Source organism: Ascoidea rubescens (genome assembly GCF_001661345.1).
Source record: "Ascoidea rubescens DSM 1968 unplaced genomic scaffold ASCRUscaffold_8, whole genome shotgun sequence".
In the NCBI taxonomy this organism is placed as follows: domain Eukaryota; kingdom Fungi; phylum Ascomycota; class Saccharomycetes; order Ascoideales; family Ascoideaceae; genus Ascoidea; species Ascoidea rubescens.
In genome coordinates this window covers 628,245-650,811 of record NW_017962920.1, presented here as the reverse complement: position 1 = coordinate 650,811, position 22,567 = coordinate 628,245, and the positions used below count along the sequence as shown (strand labels likewise).

Here is a 22,567-nt window from a genome sequence, read left to right as displayed (position 1 = left end):
CTGAGAAACGCCTTCCGCGAGACTCGAACCCGCATCCAAACAGTGGGAGCTTCACGTGCCGTATAGCACGTGCCGTACAGCCCCCTAGCGCTGTCTTTTGCTTGGAGAAGGTCTCACCTCCAATCCACCCAGATATAATCAGTAACAGCAAACCAGAAAGCTGCTTGAAGAGTTAGCACTGCTAGTAATATTGACAACGATATTATCACAAGACACTATTTTGCGGTTGTGGGTTCTTTCTTCTTCCCCTGTTTTTTCTTTTCAAGATTTCTTCTCTTCTTAAGTCCTAAAGCCCTGAATACCGGTTTCTTATCTTGTTTACGTCCAATATTATGACTTCAGTGGGCCTAAGTTCAACAACTATCACTTGTAAAATTGTTGCAGCTGAATCGTTATGTAAAAGAGATGTCTTCAAGAGTCCAGATCCCTTTGCTGTGCTAACAATTGATGGCTCCCAGACAAAGACAACCAGGGTTGCTAAAAAGACTTTGAATCCCTATTGGAACGAAACCTTCGAATTCAACATAACAGAGCTCAGTACACTAACTGTTCTGGTCTTTGATCAAAAAAAATTCAAAAAAAAAGATCAAGGCTTCTTAGGGGTGACAAATATAAAAATCAAAGATATCTTGGACTTGTCCTTGAATAATTGCGTTCAAACCATAACAAGAGTTTTGAAATCAAGCAACAATGACAGCCTCTCCGTCTCTGGAAAACTCATTCTTATGATCTCTCATAACAGAAATGACAATAATCAAAATAACAATTTCAGCTCCAATGGCCGTAATAACGATATATTCCCGGTAAACGATTTCAACGTCAATTCCTCTCGAATCAACAACAGACCTACTCTCACCAACATTGTTCTCAATAGACCTCCAAATCCTCCTCCACATCCTTCATTTTCTCCACATTCTGCAAATAACCCTCTTACTCCCCTATCAGCTTTAAACTCATACAACACAGCCACCAATCCCAACGACATAAACAATCCCATAAGAAATAATGTCAATTCCTCTAATAACGCAATATCTTCAAATACCACTGGCTCCTCGCCTACCAGACCAATCTCATCTTTTGAAGATCAATATGGAAGATTGCCTCCAGGCTGGGAACGAAAAACCGATGACTATGGTAGACTATACTATGTTGACCACAATACTAAAACAACTTCATGGCAGAGACCAACTTTTGAAAACAACGCCAGTATCGACGCCGAAAGAAGAAATCATTACAATAGAACTTTGCCTGGCCAATCGACAAACGATTCCTCGCAATCTAATACAAATATATCCTCCTCAAACAACACAGATTCCAACCCCAATACCACTTCTTCAAACACCTCAACCGCTTTAAATTCAAATGCTAATCCTAATCCACTAATAGTCACCTCTCCTCCAAATAACTCTACTCCTGCTGTTTCTCCATCAACTGCTTTGTCCATGTCTGCAACTGGCTTAACTACTCCAGGTCTAGGCGATTTGCCTCCTGGCTGGGAACAACGAGAAACTCCCGATGGAAGAGTCTATTTTGTTGACCACAACACTAGAACCACAACCTGGGTAGACCCAAGAAGGCAACAGTACATCAGAAGTTATGCAACTACTTCTTCTAATACTGTTCAACAGCAACCAGTTTCTCAATTGGGTCCATTGCCCTCAGGTTGGGAAATGAGATTAACAAACACTGCAAGAGTCTATTTTGTTGATCATAATACTAAAACAACAACCTGGGATGACCCAAGGCTACCATCTTCTTTGGATCAAAACGTTCCACAATATAAAAGGGATTTCAGAAGAAAATTAATTTATTTCAGATCTCAACCTGCTTTAAGAATTATTCCTGGCCAATGCCACATCAAAGTCCGCAGAAATAACATATTTGAAGACGCTTACCAAGAAATTATGAGACAAACCTCTGACGATTTGAAAAAGAGACTAATGATCAAATTCGATGGAGAAGAAGGTTTGGATTATGGTGGTGTCTCAAGAGAATTTTTCTTCCTATTGTCTCATGAAATGTTCAATCCATCCTATGGTCTATTTGAATATTCCGCTCACGATAACTACACATTACAAATTAATCCTCATTCCAACATAAATCCAGAACATTTGAACTACTTTAAGTTTATTGGAAGAGTTGTTGGTTTATGTGTGTTTCACAGAAGATTTTTGGATACCTTTTTCGTTGGCGCTTTATACAAAATGATGCTAAGAAGAAAAGTCGTATTACAAGATATGGAAGGTGTGGATGCCGAATATTATAACTCTTTAAAATGGATATTGGATAACGATGTCACAGATTTGGGTTTCACTTTTTCTATCGAAGATGAAAGATTCGGTGAAGTTAAAACAATTGAACTAAAACCTGATGGAGATAATGTCGATGTTGGTGAATCCAACAAAAAAGAATATGTCGAACTATTGACTGAATTCAAAATATACAAAAGAGTGGAAGACCAATTTAAAGCATTTGTTGACGGTTTCAACGAACTTATTCCTCCAGATTTAGTCAATGTCTTTGATGAAAGAGAATTGGAATTGTTAATCGGCGGTATTTCAGAAATTGATGTGGAAGATTGGAAAAAACACACTGATTATAGAGGATATCAAGAAAGTGATCAAGTCATTCAATGGTTCTGGCAAACAATTAAAGAATGGGATAATGAACAAAGAGCAAGATTGCTACAATTCACAACAGGTACTTCAAGAATTCCCGTTAATGGTTTCAAAGACCTACAAGGTTCTGATGGTCCAAGAAGATTTACCATTGAAAAAGCAGGGGAACCAAATCAATTACCAAAATCCCATACTTGTTTCAATAGAGTTGATTTGCCTCCATATGCTGATATTGATGCTTTAAAACAGAAATTAAGTTTAGCTGTGGAAGAGACTGTTGGTTTTGGTCAAGAATAGTCATTATTTCGATATTATATTTCCTTTTGTTTTAAGATCCACTGGATATGGAACATATCACTTTGTTGGTTTGAAAGTATTGTTTATTATAGTCAATTATGAAAATAAAATCCAGATTCAAATTACTGGTAAATTTATACCAATTTATTCCAATCTATCCCATTTTATTCCATTTTATACCAAGTTCTGATGTTAATCATCCTATTTTTTTGTACAAGAAATTTTTTTCGATAAGTTTTATATTTTTATTACCCATTTCGTATTTAATAATTTTTTCTTTGTTATTACTTACTATCAATTGATTATTTCTTTTTTGTTTTTTGTTGTTGAGAACGACACTAAACTTTTTGGCATTAATTTTACCCTTTTTATTCTTCATTTCGATCCCGAATTTAGCAAAAAGACAAACTGTATACCACTTTTCTTTAGATCGTTTTTTTTTTTAGATTTAAAATGTCGTTTTTTTGCAAAAAAAATATATTTGAGATTTTAAACGAATTTTTATATATTTTTTGATTTTGATTGTATAAAATTGGTATTTATATATCGACTTTTAATTAAATTTCACATGATATGTATAATAGTTTCTACATTTTACGAAAGAGTAATAAATAATTTTAAGAATGGTCTATATTAAATGTAGGTTTATATTACATAATTATTAGTTGGATAATAAATGGTAATATAAGGCAAGAAGAAAAATCTAGTTGGATAGAGTACAGAGAGAGAGAGAAAGAGAGATAATTATAAGTAAGAGACTTAATAACTAAATGAATATGAAAGATAATTTAACTTTAGAGGATGAATGATGAAAAAAAAATTGAATCTAGTTGGATAGATTGGATTCTTTTTTGTTTTTGTTTTAATTTTTTGAGAACCAGTATAAAAGAGATAAGAGCAAAAAAATACCAAGGGAGAAAATATATAGAAAAACACCATTTTCAAGATACCTTTCATTTGAAGAATGAGTATAAAAATAACAAAGTTCATAATTTTAATTCTAGTTGGATAGAATTTTCAAAAATGCAGGATAGGGATTACATTAACAAAAATGTAAAATGTAAAATAAAAAATAAAAAACAGAATGATAGAGAAAATTGAAATTTTAATAATAAAATTAATTACTAGTTGGATAGTAATTTTGTATAAACCATTAAAAATAAATCAGTAAAGAAAAAACTAGTTGGATAGTTTACAGGGATTAAACGGTATAAGTATTAGTTGGATAATAAATATAGGGTTTAATAATAACAAAAATAGGAAAGATAACTAGTTGGATAGTTGAAGAATTGAAGAAGTGAACGAAATAGGATCAAAAGGTGAAGATATTTGTTCATAACTTTGCTTGAATGGTTAAGGAATCATAATCAAGCGGTGAAGGGATTCTATAGCCAGCTTTTAGGAGGGAGTGTTTTAAATCGTTGATTAGGTCGTTAAAGTTCTCAATACCAACACAAACTCTAATCAAGTCTTCAGGAAGGTGTCTTTCTTGTCTTGTTTTGGCGTCGATAGAGGCATGGGATAGTGTGCAAGGCATTGAGATCAAAGAGTTAACAGAGCCAAAAGAGACAGTTACTGAGAATAGGTTTGTGTTTTTAACAATCTTTTCTGATTTTGAGATGGAACCAGTTTCAAAGGACAATACAGAGCCAAAGCCCTTAGTGTAGGATTTGTGCAAGTCGTATTGAGGATGAGATTTGAGACCGGGGTAATGAACAATTAAGTTTGGAATGGAATCCAAGAAATTGGCCAATTTAAGAGCATTTTCTTGTTGTCTTTCCAATCTGAGAGACAAAGTTTTCAAGCCTCTGATTAGAAGCCACGAGTCAAAGGGATTTAAAGCAGAACCAGTTGCATTTATGGTAAAGGCCAATTTATCAGCAATTTTGGGGTCTCTTGTCGCGACAACACCAGCCATGATATCATGGTGGCCATTGAGATATTTAGTTGCGCTTTCGTAGTGAATATCAACACCAAAGTCCAAGGGAGTAAGGAATAAGGGAGACAACATTGTATTGTCAAAAATTATTAAACAGTTTGGATAGTTTGATTTAATAAAATTGACAATTTTTTTCAAGTCAATGATTTTGATCAAAGGATTGGTTGGACTCTCCAAGAAAACCATTTTGATGTCAGGATTTTGGTTGAAGATGTCAACGAAATTTTGAAAGACTGAGGTATCAATTTGCAACAAGTTTAAATTTAAATTTTTTGCGTAGAATTTGAAAAGACGATCAGAACCACCGTACAAGTCATTCCCAGACAAGATTGAGGTATTTGGTTCAAGAAGCTTCAAAATCAAGTCCAAGCAGGACATACCAGTGGAAACCACAAAGGATCTGTAGGACTTCATGATCTTGGAGAGTTGGATTTCTAATATGGATCTGGTGGGATTTCCTGAACGAGTGTAGTCGTACTGGTTTGAAGCGTTGGGGGATAGATCTTGTTTGAAGGTGGTTGTTTGATACAAAGGTGGAATTGAGGAGTTGGTTGGGTCATCGGAAGAACTCAACTGGAGCAACTCAGTGTCGATTGAGTATTTTGTTTGGTACTTGTAGTTATCGTTGGAAGGCATTTTGGGTCGATATTGGTGATGGCAGCGATATTTGGTGTTTGTGAAGGGCTGATAAGGACGTTGATAAGAAGCAGATAACAAGTGAGACAGCTGGAAGGAAGACGCAAAGGAGACAGAGAGAAAATTATTAAAGTTGAATTTAATAATTATACTAAATTAGTTGAATTAATTTAATATAAGAATAAAAAGCGAAGCAGTGGTCTGTGAAAACAAAAACAGAGAAGGATATTTGAGCTGCCAGTGGTTTATATATGCTCTTTCTGCCTGTCACTCGAAGAAAGGCCTTGGTCGAAAAGCGGAAAATGAAAAATTTTACACACAGTGACTAACCGCCAGCCAATCACAGCACGCCGTTTTCGGGCGCTGATCCGGCCGGGATCGCACGCGGTCAGCGGCAATCGCACCATCGGCACCTCCTCCACACCGGCCGCAGCGCGCACGTGGAGATAAGCAGCCGGTGCGTTTGTGCGGGGACGCCACATGTGCACGCACGCGCACCACAGCACAGCACAGCAACTTTCAATTAGGTGCGCACTGTTTAGTCATTACGCATCATTACACCTTCACACGCGTCTTTATGCGTGGTTGTCTGAGCCAGTGCTGCGGACGCGCTTTTTTTCTGGGTCCTGAGGTGGAAGTGGTGCTTTTTTTCTGAGCCTGCCGATGTTGCTGGGTTTGGAGCTCTTTTCTCTGCTTCTCACAACGCTTCTTCTTGTGCTGCCTACGCTGTTCACCATGTCCACCAGTCGCAAATTCTCCTCGTCCTCTCTTGCCTCTTCCTCCAAAGCTAAAGCAAACAATCCAAAGTCAAAGTCCAAACCAAGATCAAAGCCAAAGTCTGAGTTCTCAACCCCAATTCTACCTTCATCGCAACTCCCTCTGCACTCTCCCTCATTGCTAGTCTATGACAATGTCACCTACAACCTCGACAGAGAAGAAATTGATCCCCTCGACAACATAACTTTTCAGCCTTGCACCCACTTGAAAAAGGTCCTCCTAACCGACTCCAAAGAGCCTTTATTGAACAACTACAAATCTGCCATCAAGATATCGCTATTGTCAAATTTCCAACGCTTGAATTTGAACTCCAACACCATCACTTCAAACACCAATAAAAATAAGTCCACCACAAACAATAAATCAAAAAATAACAACTTTTTTCTCATCTTGAATGATAAATCGAAAATTCTAAAGAATACTTTGAATCCCTCCAAACTATACAGATACAGATCAAAATACTTGAGATGCAACGACTGCCAATTGCTCCACAACCACTCAGACCACAACTCTTCCAACATATCCCTCAACAATTTAAGTTTCATCTGTCTTCAATGTCCAAATGTCGGTTGTTATCATTCAATACCAACCAACATTGATCCCAATCCTGATAACAACAACAATAACAATAATAACAATAATATCAATAACAATAATAATAAAGATCAAGATAACTACATCAATATACCTTCAAACGATATTAATAAAGTGAATCATGCTTTATCTCATTCCAGGAAAACATCTCATTTTTTCGCTCTTCAATCCTCAAATTCAAACATGTTTTGTTTTGGCTGTTTAAACTACGTTGGCCATCCTATTTTTGAAAAGATTAGAATCAACTCAATTAAACAATGGGGCATTAACAACGACTTTTCTCTCAATTTCTTCAATTCCATCAACTCAAACACTAGTAAAGTCAACCTAATATCAAATTTTCTACCCATATATCCCACCGCTTTCAACGACACATCCAGCGACACCTCCAACATAAACGACCTCAAAAAGCTAATTAACGAAAACTCTCGTCCACCCTCATTTAAGGCCTCAACTGGCTTGAGAGGCTTTATCAACATGGGCTCAACCTGTTTCATTAGCACAATTCTACAATCTTTAATTCACAATCCCTTTATTAGAAACTATTTCCTCCTAGGCAACCACCAAAATTGCATTATGAAAAAAAAAAATCTAAACTGTATAACCTGCTCCATTGACGAAATCTTTAAAAACTTCTTCACCTCAAACTCAACCACTGGCTTTTGTCTAACCAATTTTCTAGTTTCGGCTTGGAACTCAAAAAAAAATTTGGCTGGTTATTCCGAACAAGACGCTCATGAATTTTGGCAATTTGTTGTCGACGAACTACACATATCCCATATCAAAAACTCTATTGCAAACAAAAACATTCTTAATATTAACGATGATATCAACGGCTCTAGTAACACCAACACCAACACCAATACCAATACCAATACCAATACAAATACAAATACAAATACAAATAACATCAACATCAACCCATTGAACTGCGATTGCATCACTCACAAAACTTTCTGCGGAGAATTGCAAAGCTCAATCACTTGTTCTGAATGTAAAAAAATAACATACACCATCGATCCAATGCTAGATCTATCACTAGAAATATCTTCAAAATTCATAAATCAATCCAAAAAACAATCCAAAAAACAATCAACTAACAATACCAACACCCTAAACATTACTACTACCACCACTCCTATCTCCACCTCCACCTTCACCTCCACTTTTAATAATAATAACAGTTACTCCATTATTGATTGCTTGGATTTATTCACAACCCCTGAAAATTTAGACGTCAAATACGATTGCTCATACTGCTTAAAGAAAACATTTGCGAGCAAAAAATTAACAATCAAAAAATTACCTCCCGTTTTAACACTACAATTAAAAAGATTCGAACATACTAGAACCTCGACTGCAAAATTAGATATCCACATCAACTTTCCATTTATTTTAAACATGAAAAAATACACCATCTTCAACAACAATTGTAATAGCAAACCAAAACACGATAATGAAATCGATGAACATTTTGGCAAACTAACTTATGAATTATTTGCAATAATCTGCCATTCAGGCTCAGTCAACACAGGCCATTATATTGCTATAATTAAAAATAGTAATGGTGAATGGCTAAAATTCGATGACTCATTAATAACATTAATTTCCCAAAAGGATGTTTTGTCATCCAATGCTTATCTACTATTTTATATAATCCACCAATTTCCTTAGGTGCTTCAATGATGATTGTTTATTAAAACCAATTACAATAGCAATAAAAAAACTCTCTCAAAAAAATATAAGAGAGCAGCATAAAAAATATTTTATATTTTCATAAAAACAATTCTTTTCAATTCTTTTCTCATTTGAATTTCTTTTTCTAAATCATTAGTTTTGACATTAATTTTAACATTAGTTGTTGTTTTTTTTTTTTATTTTATTTTATTATACTTTACTTTATTATATTTCTACTCTTCAGTTCAAGTCCTATTGATTGCATTTTAAATTATGGCATTGGCAACACAATTACTGAACTTTAAATGTTGATTTTACCCAGATTGGGTGGCACTTAAAAATATTTATCACTTTACAAAACACATTGCTTCGTATATAGATAAATAACTAACAGTTATATAAATTTTTATCAATTATACTTTCCAAATTCAATATTCTTATAAAGACCAATTTGAATAGTTACTGTTATAGTTGGCTGTGGGGCATTAAGGTGACAAATTACCCGATTTGGATAGCAGTTACAAACCATAACCGAGGATCTTATCTCATGCACGTCAACGTGTCTATGGCTTGATGGTGACATCAAAACCATTGCTGTGGATGCTGCTTCACAATTGTATCCAGTTTTCAAAAATGGCACATGTCACATGTATATATATAGGGCTCACTTCAGTAAATAGCCCTTAAATGCATTAAAGAGATTATCCTCAAAGAACTTGGTGCTGAAATTTTAAACCTGAAAGTTAGAGAAATTTAGCACTGAGCAGAGATATTGTCATCTGGCGAAGAAGTCTAACCGAGTATTACTAGTTGTTTTCAATTCCAAATAAATCTATTTAAAAATGTCTAGCGTTGAGGAAGGTGTCCCAGAAGTTAAAGTTGAAGCTAGCTCAATTTCGATTGAAGATGCTTTAATTGCTGTCTTGAAAACCTCATTGAAATTTGATGGTTTAGCCAGAGGTTTAAGAGAAGCTTCAAAAGCTTTATCCAGAGGTGAAGCCCAATTATGTGTTTTATGTGATTCTGTCACTGAACAAGGTATCATCAAATTAGTTGAAGCTTTATGCAACCAATCCGAATCTAAAATTCCATTAATCAAAGTTTCAGATGCCAAAAAATTAGGTGAATGGGCCGGTTTATGTCAATTGGACAGAGAAGGTAATGCAAGAAAAGTCGTTGGTTGTTCTTGTGTTGTTGTTAAAAATTGGGGTGCAAACTCTGCTGAAAGAGATGTTTTATTAAAGCACTTCTCTGAAGCTTAAGTTGAATAGTTTTGTTTCTTTCTGAATATATCTTTTGACTATATTTTAGTTTGGTTATCTGTTGATGTGCGGAACACTTCTTGTGATATACTGAAACGTTTAAAAAATAAAAAAAAATTAAAATATGTTTAAAATGACATTGTAGAAACAACTTAGAGACACCATGCTTTCTTTCACTGGAAACCCTTGTAAAAAGGCTTTTCAAATAAGTTGAACTTATCCCGAAAAAAACAGCAGTTGATTTGAATTGTAAAATTATTTTATTTCTTGTTTTATGTCTACAAATTTTGTTTAGCGTATCACATTTTCAAGTATTGTATTTTAGAATATAATTGAGTAAAAGATAAGAAAAATAAATGAAGGAAAAGCTAGAAGAAAATCAAAACTAGATTGAAGAAAAAGGAGAAAAAAAGAAATAGTAATTACAACATACAAATAAAATATTAAAATTTTCCATGAATTAAAAAAATGGGTATAAACTATAAAGTAGAAATGGTACCAAATAACATAAATTTGAAAAAAAAGCACTGAATTGAAATTATAAATCTGCCCCCAAAAAGGGTATCATAACATATGAATATGGGTATTAGTAAGATTGTGGTATAGTATTTTGAGTAGAAAAGCATGTTACTGAATATATCACAGATAGATCTGGTGATCTGGTTTAATAGATTGATCTGCTTATGTTTTGAAAACCATTTATGTAATTAACACTGTGGAAATTGTTGGAGAATGTTTTATAATAGTTAATCTTATAATTTTCTTTCAAGCTATCAGAGTGTTGGCTTTCCACACTGTTTGAAAAATTACTGTTGAGATTATTGGAATATTCGATGTCATTTTTGAGAATTTTGTGTAAATTTATGCTTGATTTTGAAGGTTTTAAAAGATTTCTGTGTTTTTCAATATTGATGTTTGTGTTGATATTGGTCAAGTCCAATGGATTTTCAAAGTTCAAAATCTTTGGAACGAATTCATTGCTGTTATTCTTACTTGAATTTATTGTTAATATAGGCGATAAACACTGTGGGTTTTTAGTTTGATTATTTTTCAATGAATATGAGGATAATGATAAAGATGATGCTGACGATAATGAAAAATCAGAGCCTGATCTTGATCTTAAGTCTGAAGAATAACCAAAATCTGAAGTGAGAGATAAATTAGAAGATGCAGATGTTGTTGAGCTTCCTTTGGAGAGGTTTGAAGATCTTAACGATGAATTGGAACTACTTGATCTTAAAGATTTGACTGGGTTGAATGGTGGAAATAAGATTCTTTCTGCTTTCTTGATTGTATGTTTCTTAGTACAGTTGTTGCTGCCAGAACTGCTGATGCTGCTTATACTTGTGTCGTTATCGTCGCTATTGAAACTGGTATCGTTGTCGCTGTAGACAGTGTGAAGACTATTGATGGTGGAGGTGTTTATGTTGGTCGATGGAGTTTCTTCACCATTGATTAAAAACGAGATTTCTTCTTTTAACTGTTGTTGTCTTTTTTGCTCTTGCTTAATTCTAAGCTCTTTTTCCTTTTTAGCATTTGTTTGCTGTTGTTTCTGTTGTTGCTGTTGCTGTTGCTGTTTCACTTTTTGTTGTTTAATTATTTTGCGTATTTTGATGGTTCTCCTAATATCTGCTTTAATTGGCTCCAAAAATGGTCTCAAATGGTGAATTAATTCTTCGGTTTCAAATCTGACATCCCAATCTAATAAATAGAGATACTGTCTTTCCATTTCATTAACTTCATAGGTAGTAAACAATCCATTCGTATACTTTGCCCAATGCTTATTTTTAGGGGATGAATCGTTGTTATATTTTGCAGATAATATTAAAGCAGCCAATAGAATACGGTGTCTTGCAGATGCATCCTGAGCTGAAGAGCCACTGGGTAGCTTTTGTTTCAATCTTTCCAAGTATATTAGCGTTGCCATTAATGTTCCGGTGTAGGCATTGGTGCACCTAATGATGGTGGATAAGAAGCTCATCAATGAAGGCAAGTAAGGTGTGGAGGGCTCTGAGGAGTGTGAAGGACTCGATGGAGGAATTTGAATTGAGGATTTCGAGGACTTTGAATACTTTGAAGACTTTGAGGATGGGCAAGGCAAGACTTTTAAGGTGGTTGTGACAACATATTGCAACATGTCTTGTGTGACTGGGAAAGTTAGAAACAACGAAAGAGCTTGTGAATCAGACATTTTCAACTGATGTTACTACTGGTATTACTATTGGAATAATGGATATGGGTGCTGTGGTTATTGGTATTATTATTGATATTATTATTGATATTATTATTGGTATTATTATTGGTGATGGTGTTATTCTTTGTTTTCCTTTCTTTTCTTATGAATTGGAGAGTATATGACTTTTCCTAGAAACGAGTCTTAATTATTCTAATAATGCTTATTGGAATTGATAATTATACAAAAAAAGATATTTTCAAGAACGAAATTGAATTATTTATATATTTTCATTGGTATCATAGTATAAGTGGACAGGAAAAGAATAAAATGATCAAAAAAAAAAGAATAATTAAACGTATATAGGGATATATTATTAAAAGGTTGTATTGAAGGCCAAACATATCAATTTTTGATCTCAATTTGAACGTTAATGTGGACTGGAATAAGTTTATTTGGCATAGGAAATGAAGAAGATGTTAATATCAGCAAAAACAGCTTAAAACAAGAAAAAGGAAATCATCGAGAACCAAAATAGAGTTTAGCTTTTAAGTTTTTGAAAATTAAAAACATATAAAGGTTGTTTTGAATTGTAAATGTGCACAGTAATTTACAAAAAACCTAATTTCACATATTATTAGTGTTTATGACAGTATCTCAGGTAGATGAGAGAAGAGAAATCTGTCTGGGTATTCCCTGTTTTGAAGTAATTCTACAAATTGGAGCGATCTAGTGAAGATTCTCATTCATCGAACAATCCACAAACATTTGCTCGCATGGTATTTTATAGATAAGATGAAAATCAAGTAATTTTAGTAGAAGAAGGCCACTGGCACATTGCTATTGGGCAGGCAAAACACTTAGTGTCGACGCAACAATAGACACTGAAAACACTGGATTGGGGGTCTCTGGATTTGGAAATAGTTTCTTTGCAAGAGACTCGATATTTTGAACAAACATCTTCATAAGGAGCACAGTTTGCGTTAGCTACGTCGAAAGGAGAAATTGGTCTACTCTGCAAACACACAAAGTAAAATAAAATAGCAAAAAAAAATGCTGGGCTTTTGTTATTTTGGTAAATTTCCATCACCAAAAAAGACATTTCTTCTTGCAAGAAAAAGCTTTGCTGGTTTACAAATCTAATTGTCATTGGATTGACCTGAAAATAGGCATTTTTCTTGTTGGGTAGAATTTGAATAAAAAAATAAACAATGTAAATACCCAATGATTAAATGAATATAGAAAAATTGGTCGAAAGATTACACATAACCAACCAAAACTGGTTGTAGACAATTTTTCAATTCCAATTGTTTTGTATTTGTAGTTTTGATAGCATTGGTGCCAGAGATATTATTGATAAGATATTCACCAAGAAACTCTCTATCAAAGGTCTGGAAGTTTCTATTACAAAACAATAAGTCAAGGAATGGGATTGTGAATAGGATTATGAATAGTAATCGCAAAAGACTGATAATGCTTCTGGGAAAATGAGATTGAGTATATTTGGGTATTGAAAAGTCAGATATTTTCTTATTGGACACAAATTTAGATAAAAATTTTAAAATTTTTGATGTCTTGGAATAATACAGATTTTGGATATCAAAGCATCACTACAGATTTATTTAGCATGGAATAAAAAATCTATTTGTAGCTCACCATATCAGTCAAATTTCGGCTTATTTAAAGACCATAGAATAAGAACGAACACAAAGTTAGAAAGCCATGGATTGTGTATTTCTGATTTAATTAGCAATTCACTGTTACCATGTACACTTCACCTCAACTACTCAACAAAAAAGTTGCTTCAACAAGAGCACAGGTGAAATTGGTTGCTGTATGTCTTTATGTTTGGATTGGTTGGGGTTGAACCAGGATGTTTTGGCTGGAATTTGTCTACAAATCTTTTCTGATATAAGTTGTAGTTTTGTATTTTTTTAATTTCAGGGTATAGGAGTCTATAAAATCAAAGATTTACTGCCATTGGGTGAAACATTCTTTGCCATTAGATTCGTAGGAAGATTCTATAGAGATTCTATAGAAAAGGTACTTGGATCTGTTTCGATTCTAGTTTAAACTAACCAAAACCACCAAATGTTGGTTTTTTGAACACAAAGATTGTCGATGTATAAATGTGAGTACTTTTTATGCTCTCCATGCTAAAGTAGTTCTTTGATATTTGCTTACAGTAAACATAATTGAGATATATTTAAAAGCTAAGCATTTAGTCTAATTTCATAGAAAATTGGTTTTCTTCCGTTTTAGGAAATTTTGAGCCAACTAATAATATTGAACCAAGTTCAGATAAGACCTCAAAACCAAGAATATTACTTCATTGACTCGACTTTGGGTTTGGCATAAGATTAGTCAATGCTTGAGCTAATTGAAATGTTTGAAATGTTTAAATTTTAATCATAGGACGTAACCGAATACCTAGCTTTTTAAAGTAATTTAGAGAAGAATGGATTACAGCAGATGTTAAGCTTAAGGCGAACCCAAATGAAATACAATTGAAAAAGAAAAAGAGGAAAAAAAACAGAGACACACAGAGAAGAGACAAAGATAAAAGATAAATAAAACCGATTTAAAAATAATCGAAAAGAAACAAAGGACAAAAATAAAATAAGTAAAACATTTACAAAGAATACTAGTAACACTGTTTAACTTTTTAAATAGAAGCAAATGACTAATAATATCAAATGAGTTTTATTGTTCAAATAAAACAAAAATGCTTGAAAAAAGGAGAAAGAAAAAAATGACATGAACAATATGGATAATAGTACATGAAAACTAACAAAATTTGATAAAATGGGAGCAAAGATATTGTTGGTATTATTGGAATGAAAACAAAGTTTATTTCAAACGGTTCATTTAATTTTAATTTCAAGGAGTGAAAGATAATTGAAGCAAATAAATCTTTATTTGGGTTAACAACATTTATAAATAAGTCTTACATTAATAAAAAATAGACAAAAAAAAAAGAGAGATATGAATTCTAGCTATGTATAAATAAGAATAAAAATTATGAAAACAAGATAATTAGTTCAAGGTTACTTAGGATATAATAATAAGAGATATAAATATAGATTGAGATAGATCAAGAAGATAAATTTAAATCAGATGTATCGGTTGCCTTTGATATCATTATTGGTTTTTGAACTTGGGAAGAAGGAGGAGGATTTGTAGGATTTTTGGTTTGATTTGAAGATATATCAGAAGCAGGATTGGAGATTGAAGAGTCGATAGAATTGGCTGATTGAGTTTTATTTTCGATTAGACGCAATAAATTTCTTAATAGCATTGCAATTGTAACTTTACCGATTTTGGGGACATATAAGGAGGCCTTTTCTTTAACATCAGGATTAAAATTGTTTTCACTAGAGAAATTAATACAAATAGTACCGTCGTTTATATATTCAGTTGGGAATTTGTAGTTAGGAGAAGGTACACCAGTTATAATTACGTCTGAACTTAGAGCAATTTCTTTTAAAGATAAATCGAACACATCAGATACTTGATGCTGAATTAGTCGCAAGCCTTTGCCCCTGGTGAATCGTTGGATACCAGTTAAATCTACAGAGTAGACAGTTGCACCATCGTTGGCTAGTAAAGCAGCTAATGGTCTCCCAACAATTTCAGATCTGTTGACAATGAGAATATTTTTACCGTATAGTCTGTTTCCATATGTGAGTAGATTGTTGTAGACCCTCAAGTATTCCAAGATTTTAACTATAGCTAGAGGAGTGCAAGGTAGGATTGATTTAATATTGGGGTCATTGTTCAAGAATCTGATGTTTTTGTACATGTTTGAGATATACTGATGGTTTAAACCCTCGACGTCCTTTTGCATGGATACAACTTCTTGAATATACTGGTCTTGAGTTCCCCCAAAGACAGGAAAATAAACCATTATACCATCGACCAGTGGGTCGTTATTTGCTTTAATGATTTCTTCTTCGAGTTTTTCCTTTGCAACTTGTTTCAAGGAGTATTTAAAGCCGATGGACTCACTAGTTTTGCCAGTCCAGTTTGCATAGACTTTGGCAGCAGGATCAGAAGAGGCTAGGAAACCAACCAAGGTTGGAGACCTGCGTAGTTTTTTAACACCAAGAGAGACTTCATTGATGTATTGTTTTGCAATATTGCTTGCAAAAATTGTGCGACCAGCGACGGATATAGTCTTTGGTAGAGAAGAAGCTGCAGCAGCAGACATTTTGGAGTGATTTTTCGAATATAATTAAGAATGTAATTAAGAGTTTATCTAGTGATGAGTGATGAGTAGTGAATGGAAAAAGAGGAAATGTATAAATAGATGTAATGATTTAAATTTAAAATTTGTTATTTCATTGCATTTTTTCTAAAATTTTTTTGTTTTCTTTCTCTTCCATTTAAAAGTCTTTTTGAAAAGTAGAAACGAAATTGGAGTATAAATAAAACAATATAAATGAGAGAATTAAAAGAAAAAGTGTAAATTTTTTTTTTGATAAAGTTTCTTTTCGAGATTTTATTCGCTGAATTAAAGTTAAAAAAAGCGTTGAAAAGTGTGCAAATATGACTCAGAAATAAGACATAAATAGAAGCTACTAAACGTGGTATACACGTGGTATACACGTGGTATAATGTGAAAAGTCCAGAAGAGAATCCAATCTAAAAGAAGAAGCAGTACAAACGACGCCTTGGAAAAGAAAATAAATAAGCGAACAAGGTCCAGTGTTATAAGCCCTATTATTACAAACCCTAATATTACTGGATGTTTTTATTTGGGTGTTTTTGGATGTTTTTGGAAGTTGGCATGAGATATATGAATAAAATGTACACTTGTATTAAATTAATTTATTAAAGTTGTTGTCGAAGTCATTTCGAGAAAACGAGGCTGAGAAATCAAGATAGATAGAGGAAGTTTTATACGGAGAAGTAAACTTGAAGATGAGAGTGAAGAAATGAAAGAGGTGAAAGTAGAAGTTTGAGAAAGTAAGAGAGAGGGAGAGAGAAAGAGAAGAAAGTAAAATAAGATTAAATAGTGTGGAGGAAGTATATTATATTATATTTAAATTGGTGTAAATTGGGGTCAGTTATAAACCTAAAGTAACAAGATAGCTAAAGCACCAAGGAAAGTAGAAGAGAAAGCAACTTTAACGGCTGGAGCGAAATTTTCAGTTGCAGAGCTGATGTCAGTTTCAGAGGCAGTTTCAAATTCGGATTCACTGGCTTCTACAGATGAACTGGAGGATCTAGATCTGGATGAACTTGACTCAAAGCTGGAACTTGATCTGGAACTTGATCTTGAGAGTGAGCTTCTGCTGGATGAAATAGAAGATATAGTTGAAAGAACACTTGAAGAGGAAGTTGGAGTTAAAATTGGAGTGGAGGTGATTAAATCTTCGTCATCTATGACAGTAACGTATAAATCGTCTTCGTCATCCAAGTTGTCGGTAAGGAATAATTCATCATCACCATCTTCGATTATGAGAGTAACAGGTTCATCTTCAATAGGAGCAGTGGTGTTGTCGAAAATGGCTGCTTGAGTGAGAGCAAGAATGCTGAAGATAGACAAGACAATTGAGCTTTTCATTTCGAATTATAAGTATGTAGAAGAGAAAGTATTAAAAAACTGATTGACTGAATGAACAGGCAGAAGAACAAGAATGATTGAATTAAAGCGAGCGTAATAGGTTGGGTGTGATATAGAACACTATATTCTGTTGGAACTGGAAACAAAAAAAGAGACAAAGGGCTGAAGAGAAAGTTGATGAAGGTCAAACAATCAAAATAAGATTGAAATGACAATTGAAGGTATTTATACCATTTGAGCTTGGCTGAATCGAGCCAAATTTTCATTGAAAAGAAATGTGAGGTGAATAATTGCGGTTCCCTTTTTTCACGAGCTGAAGTATCAAATTGGCAAAATAACTTTATCGCAAGACATTTAAGAGATCCAGCGAGTGGTGTGTAATGAGAGTGCATTTATTTCTCCAACAACTTGGTGCTAAGCTCTAACAAAACTCGATGAATTTCACTAAAATTGCAAAATGTTGCAAAAAAGCCCAATTATTTCCACACATTTGCAATCATTTGGCAAGTATTTTCAGACATAGAAAGACACCTTTGGGTCCCTGTAGCATTTTTCCTTATTCCTATTCATTTGCGTGCAGATCTATAAAAAAAGCGTCTAGATTTCTCGCTCCTCCACAAAGCAGTATGCGTTTGGGCAGCGGCTGTCGTTTTCTGGTGCTGTTCTGGTGCTGTTCTGGTGCTCTTCAGGTCGCCTTTGCCGCTGCGTCGGCCGCTTGGTGGCTCGCGCTGCATCTCCGCTTGTCGTCTATAATTAGCACTGCAAAAGAGGCCCTTCGAGATCGCTCCCTGCGCGCTCGCTCCTGCACGCTAGCAACAAAGATAATCACGTGATATAGCACAGCCTTCTGCCCCTGTGTATGTGCAACACCGCGCTCTGGACCTTCAGGTCTTTTTCCGGCAGCGCATAAGCGGACCTTTTCCAGGGACCCTTCAACGCACGCCGGCTGCCGGATTTGTACCTGCAGCGTCCCAAACAAGCAGCCTGCGCGTGTCCCAATCGGGCAGTGCGTTGAAACATGGCCAAAAGCTGTCCGGCCACGCTTTGCGCGATGAAACTGAAATTCCGCTTTTTGTTTGTGTTAAGGTCCGCGGCAGGCCAAGCACACACATGCCGCAACACACTGCATCAAACCTGCAACCGGATATGTTGCTGCATCTGGTTGTTGTTGTGTTTTTTCAAATGCCGGCTGGATGCTTGGTGGGCCAATGTTCGGCTTTCATTTGCAGCCATTGCTCTGTGTGACTTTTCTGTGTTCTTTTGCCCAACTTTCGCAAATCCTTCAGAACAGTTTTTAAAACAGTTTTCAAAACAGTTTTCAGAGCAGTATGAAATAGCTGCCCTCATCAGCAGTTTTGCTTCTTTTTTTTCTTGTTCGAACCTCAGAATATTTATTGTTTGAACCTCAGAATATTTATTGTTTTCTGCCCTCGTTCTTCTGTTCTCTTTAAGACGATTCGTAGTGCCATTGAATCTATTAGCAAGATTAAATTATCTTGCAAATAGCTGTTATCAGTCTAGCAATTTCATATCTTTAGTTCTAGCTGTGAATTATCACCCATTACCGTTAGCAAATAAGAAGGCCAAATAATAAAAGCAAATCGCTGTTTCAGTATTTGAATTCCCACCATAATCCACTGACTGCCCTTGACCATTCGCTCTAAAATTCTAGAATTCTAAAAGTCATTATCAATATAACTGGCTTAAAGAAAGTAAGATTAAATAAAATAAAAAAAGATACGAGCTGTTTGATTTGCAACATAAATGATCCAAATTCTCTCTTAAAATCACCAATTGTTTGCTGTATTCTTCCAAACTCCACTTTAAATCCATCCACTCTCAATCCATTTCGGCTCTGAAATATTCGCTATCAATATTTTCTCATTCAATACACAGTTCTTTGCATCGAAATTCGTCAAGGTTTTGTAACCTCCACAATCCTATTGGTATTTGCAATTACATACTTGCTATTAAGCTTGAACATCTTCACTTTTTTTCCTTTTTTTAGTTCAATTAAATTCCATATCCTACAAATTTCATCTTAAAATCGTTATCAACTCCATAAATAGTCCCTTTCCATTTGAACATTATTAATTACTAAATAAATATAAACAAAAATAAATAAACGAATAAATAAACAAATAAATAAATAAATCAACAAATATATATAAATTTCCAATTTGAAAATATCAATTAAAAACGAATTTGCTATTCTTATCAACTTTATTCATTTCTTAAAGCTTCAAATGGAAAATTTGATAAAAAAATGCAATCTTTCTTTATCAACTAAATATTTTGTAAGTTGTAAAAAAATATTTATCACCTTAACTTCTCTATCATTGAGCTCAAGCAGATTTTTAACCATCGTAGTTGGTTTCGGTAGATATTAAACCTGTTCACCTCACTTCTTCACTTCTTCACTTCTTCAATATCGCTACAATCCATATCTAGAAGTAGCTTTTGTAGTTTCAGGTTTCTTTGTCAAATAAATTTCCTTCCAATCTAAGAACTTTTAATCTTTCTAGTTCTGATATACTTGTAATTTCGGAAATATCATTATCCAGCAAATCTAATATTGTTACATGAACTAAACTGGTCAAATTTTCAATTCTTTCGATGTTTGTGTTTTTTATTGTTAATTTGGTAAGATTAGATAGTTTATGACAGTTTCCAATTGCAGCTATTTTATAATCAGCAATTTTCCATATATTGCCAAATGAAATTTCTATGTTTATTATACTAAAATCCTTTAAAATTTTCTTAGAAAATTTAAGAGAACAAAAACCATCATCCAATTCCATTTAAAGCACGTTTTCATAAAATTGATGATTTAACTTGTCAAAGTAACCATGGTCAATTGTATGTATATCATGAGATTTAATACAAGGTGTTTTCAAGACATCTGGTAACTCATTCTGTTTTGGATATCCAAAACAGAGTGTAATATCCTTTAAATATTCTGAATTATTTAATATTGCCTTTGTAAATTTATCAAATCTATCACAATTGTCCAGATTTGTGTTTTCAAATGAGGTAGTTCAATTAACAAAAATCTGAAAATGTTCTATTTGATTTGGGTTGTCTGGTAACTGATCTAGAATATCTATATTATCCAATTCTTCTGAATGTTCAAAGAAAATTCTTAGAATTGAGCAAAAATTATATATTTGCGACTTGAATAAATGTAAATGATTAAAACGAATTTTTAAATATGGTTTTTTGTTATTAATAGACAGATTAGTAGGTTGTAAATCTTTGAGTAGTAATGATAATGCTGAAAATTTAAACAAATTTGTACCTGATAAGGTAAATAACTACAATTTATCAGTTGGAAATTGGGTGATTACCATATTGACCAACTTAAAAGGAATTATATCAATAGAATGTTTGTGTGGTGATATCATTTGGATTTGATTTGAGCCATTATGAATTGCCCCACTATGCAGTTGATTAGTATCCATTGTGTAAAGTAAATCAAAGCACTTGTCAACTTGTTAATCGAGATGCAAATAAATGGAAAAATGACCACTGTACTTATGTATCTTTTATGAAGCAACGTATTTGAATTAACATTAATGGAAATACCTGGCTCAAGCAATCTATGGAAGTCTTTTGGAGGTTAAAGTTTATGGGAAGAGCAATTTTCCATCTATTGTCAACCATGACTAGAGCCTTCTGCTGTCAAGAAAAATACACACACTCATGTAACTATAAACATCATCATGTTATTTGGTGCTCTTCTATTATTAAAAGCTCTTTCATCATCAAAAATTCTTCCATCATCAAAATCAGGACGAAAAGACAGAGAGGATTTTCCGAGGTAGAGACATATCGGGTGTTCGTTTTGAGTAAGCTGCCACCGCATCCGCATCAATAAAATCAATGTATTTTCTTTCAGCTGTAGAAGTGTAAACAGCAATCCAGGCCAGATAATTGGTGGAGTCTCCATGTGTATCCTTGAGTAATGGATGTAAACAACCTCATCACACAGAGCTGAAAACATGCTTTGGACATGTGAAGCTTCTATCTCCAGCAAGTGGCTCTGAGAATGCCACTGATTTAACAGCTATTCCAACTCTCAACATACTCTTGATACAAAAAATGAGAGTAAGATAAACCAATTCTACACAGACGCTGGTGTATATCCTCTATTCTCGACCCATCTATTTGTTCTGTTGGAAGCGGCAGAAAAAGCAGAAAACAAAAAGATGAGATCAACTGTCCAATAGCCGTGTGTCCCATAAATATGGTATACTATATACTATCACTGCATATAAATGCATGTAAACGCTTAAATAACAAAAACCATAAAAAAGATTTTGTGTTTTTTTTACATTTCTTTTTCGCTCTATCTTTCTTACCAAATCACTATTAAATGTTATCCTACTATGCTGATTTCTTGACGTTAATAGATGGTTAAGTGCTAGTGGCAGCACTCTTGTTTTGTTATGCTAGTCCACCACCTTTAATCTGTGCTACTATCAGATGTTCAATCGCGTTTTAATTTTCAGAAACACAAACTATTCTACTTTGTTGGATTTGTCTTCAAAGGAAAGCTGCTTTAGAAAGACTTTCTACCGGTCAATAATTGAATTTCTGTGACATTTTTCAACCATTGGGAATCAACTTCAAATATACATCGGAAAAAGACAAGTGATTGTTCATTAAAACATTAGATTGAACTGAATTTACAGTTACATCGAAAGAAATTCAACAAATTTTATACAAATGTGATTTTTTTGATTATACTGAAATATAATGCATTATTTAAAAGGAAACCGAAAATACAAAGTATTGGTCTGTTTTATTGATGTTGAGTTGAATATTAACACCATAAAGCGGTTTGGTGGATTTAAAATAGCAGATATTGAATCATGAGTTTTGTGAAGTACACTCTTAAGAGATCTTTCCTGTTTGAGCATTTTCATTTTACTTCATTTCACAAAACAATAAGGCTCCTAAACCACATTTGATATTGTTCCACGCTTTTTGTTATTGAGATAAATTCACAATCTCAAACTGCAT

At 33.8% G+C, this 22,567-nt stretch overlaps 10 protein-coding genes across 10 annotated transcripts; 4 read left to right on the top strand and 6 right to left on the bottom strand.

The window, feature by feature from the left end:
• The first annotated feature begins 147 nt into the window (after window positions 1–147).
• On the top strand, window positions 148–3,348 carry RSP5 (NEDD4 family E3 ubiquitin-protein ligase). The gene has a single exon (XM_020193493.1). The coding sequence runs from the start codon at window positions 333–335 to the stop codon at window positions 2,913–2,915; it is 2,583 nt and encodes an 860-aa protein (XP_020046832.1). The 5' UTR covers window positions 148–332; the 3' UTR covers window positions 2,916–3,348.
• A 900-nt stretch (window positions 3,349–4,248) lies between these two features.
• On the bottom strand, window positions 4,249–5,490 carry STR3 (cystathionine beta-lyase STR3; the record flags this gene model as incomplete). Its single annotated transcript, XM_020191875.1, has 1 exon — window positions 4,249–5,490. The coding sequence occupies one exon, from the start codon at window positions 5,488–5,490 to the stop codon at window positions 4,249–4,251; it is 1,242 nt and encodes a 413-aa protein (XP_020046831.1).
• A 683-nt stretch (window positions 5,491–6,173) lies between these two features.
• Window positions 6,174–8,621, top strand: UBP8 (ubiquitin-specific protease UBP8). The gene has a single exon (XM_020193492.1). The coding sequence runs from the start codon at window positions 6,226–6,228 to the stop codon at window positions 8,533–8,535; it is 2,310 nt and encodes a 769-aa protein (XP_020046830.1). The 5' UTR covers window positions 6,174–6,225; the 3' UTR covers window positions 8,536–8,621.
• Window positions 8,622–9,285: 664 nt separating this feature from the next.
• On the top strand, window positions 9,286–10,154 carry RPS12 (40S ribosomal protein eS12). Its single transcript, XM_020193491.1, has one exon. The coding sequence runs from the start codon at window positions 9,381–9,383 to the stop codon at window positions 9,798–9,800; it is 420 nt and encodes a 139-aa protein (XP_020046829.1). The 5' UTR covers window positions 9,286–9,380; the 3' UTR covers window positions 9,801–10,154.
• A 19-nt stretch (window positions 10,155–10,173) lies between these two features.
• ASCRUDRAFT_76490 (cyclin family protein) lies at window positions 10,174–12,393 on the bottom strand. The gene has a single exon (XM_020193490.1). It carries the CDS (start codon window positions 11,989–11,991, stop codon window positions 10,465–10,467), a length of 1,527 nt encoding a protein of 508 aa, XP_020046828.1. The 5' UTR covers window positions 11,992–12,393; the 3' UTR covers window positions 10,174–10,464.
• Window positions 12,394–12,502: 109 nt separating this feature from the next.
• ASCRUDRAFT_154735 (uncharacterized protein) lies at window positions 12,503–13,179 on the bottom strand. Its single transcript, XM_020189333.1, has one exon. The coding sequence runs from the start codon at window positions 13,121–13,123 to the stop codon at window positions 12,776–12,778; it is 348 nt and encodes a 115-aa protein (XP_020046827.1). The 5' UTR covers window positions 13,124–13,179; the 3' UTR covers window positions 12,503–12,775.
• A 1,714-nt stretch (window positions 13,180–14,893) lies between these two features.
• On the bottom strand, window positions 14,894–16,388 carry MTD1 (methylenetetrahydrofolate dehydrogenase (NAD(+))). Its single transcript, XM_020193489.1, has one exon. It carries the CDS (start codon window positions 16,181–16,183, stop codon window positions 15,068–15,070), a length of 1,116 nt encoding a protein of 371 aa, XP_020046826.1. The 5' UTR covers window positions 16,184–16,388; the 3' UTR covers window positions 14,894–15,067.
• Window positions 16,389–17,050: 662 nt separating this feature from the next.
• Window positions 17,051–17,542, bottom strand: ASCRUDRAFT_81451 (uncharacterized protein; the record flags this gene model as incomplete). Its single annotated transcript, XM_020194621.1, has 1 exon — window positions 17,051–17,542. The coding sequence occupies one exon, from the start codon at window positions 17,540–17,542 to the stop codon at window positions 17,051–17,053; it is 492 nt and encodes a 163-aa protein (XP_020046825.1).
• A 926-nt stretch (window positions 17,543–18,468) lies between these two features.
• On the top strand, window positions 18,469–19,065 carry ASCRUDRAFT_154716 (uncharacterized protein). The gene has a single exon (XM_020189332.1). It carries the CDS (start codon window positions 18,561–18,563, stop codon window positions 18,942–18,944), a length of 384 nt encoding a protein of 127 aa, XP_020046824.1. The 5' UTR covers window positions 18,469–18,560; the 3' UTR covers window positions 18,945–19,065.
• Window positions 19,066–20,010: 945 nt separating this feature from the next.
• On the bottom strand, window positions 20,011–21,003 carry ASCRUDRAFT_8725 (uncharacterized protein; the record flags this gene model as incomplete). The annotated part of the gene is made up of 4 exons (XM_020194947.1): window positions 20,011–20,301; window positions 20,353–20,539; window positions 20,633–20,856; window positions 20,890–21,003. The coding sequence occupies 4 exons, from the start codon at window positions 21,001–21,003 to the stop codon at window positions 20,011–20,013; spliced, it is 816 nt and encodes a 271-aa protein (XP_020046823.1).
• Window positions 21,004–22,567: the final 1,564 nt, after the last annotated feature.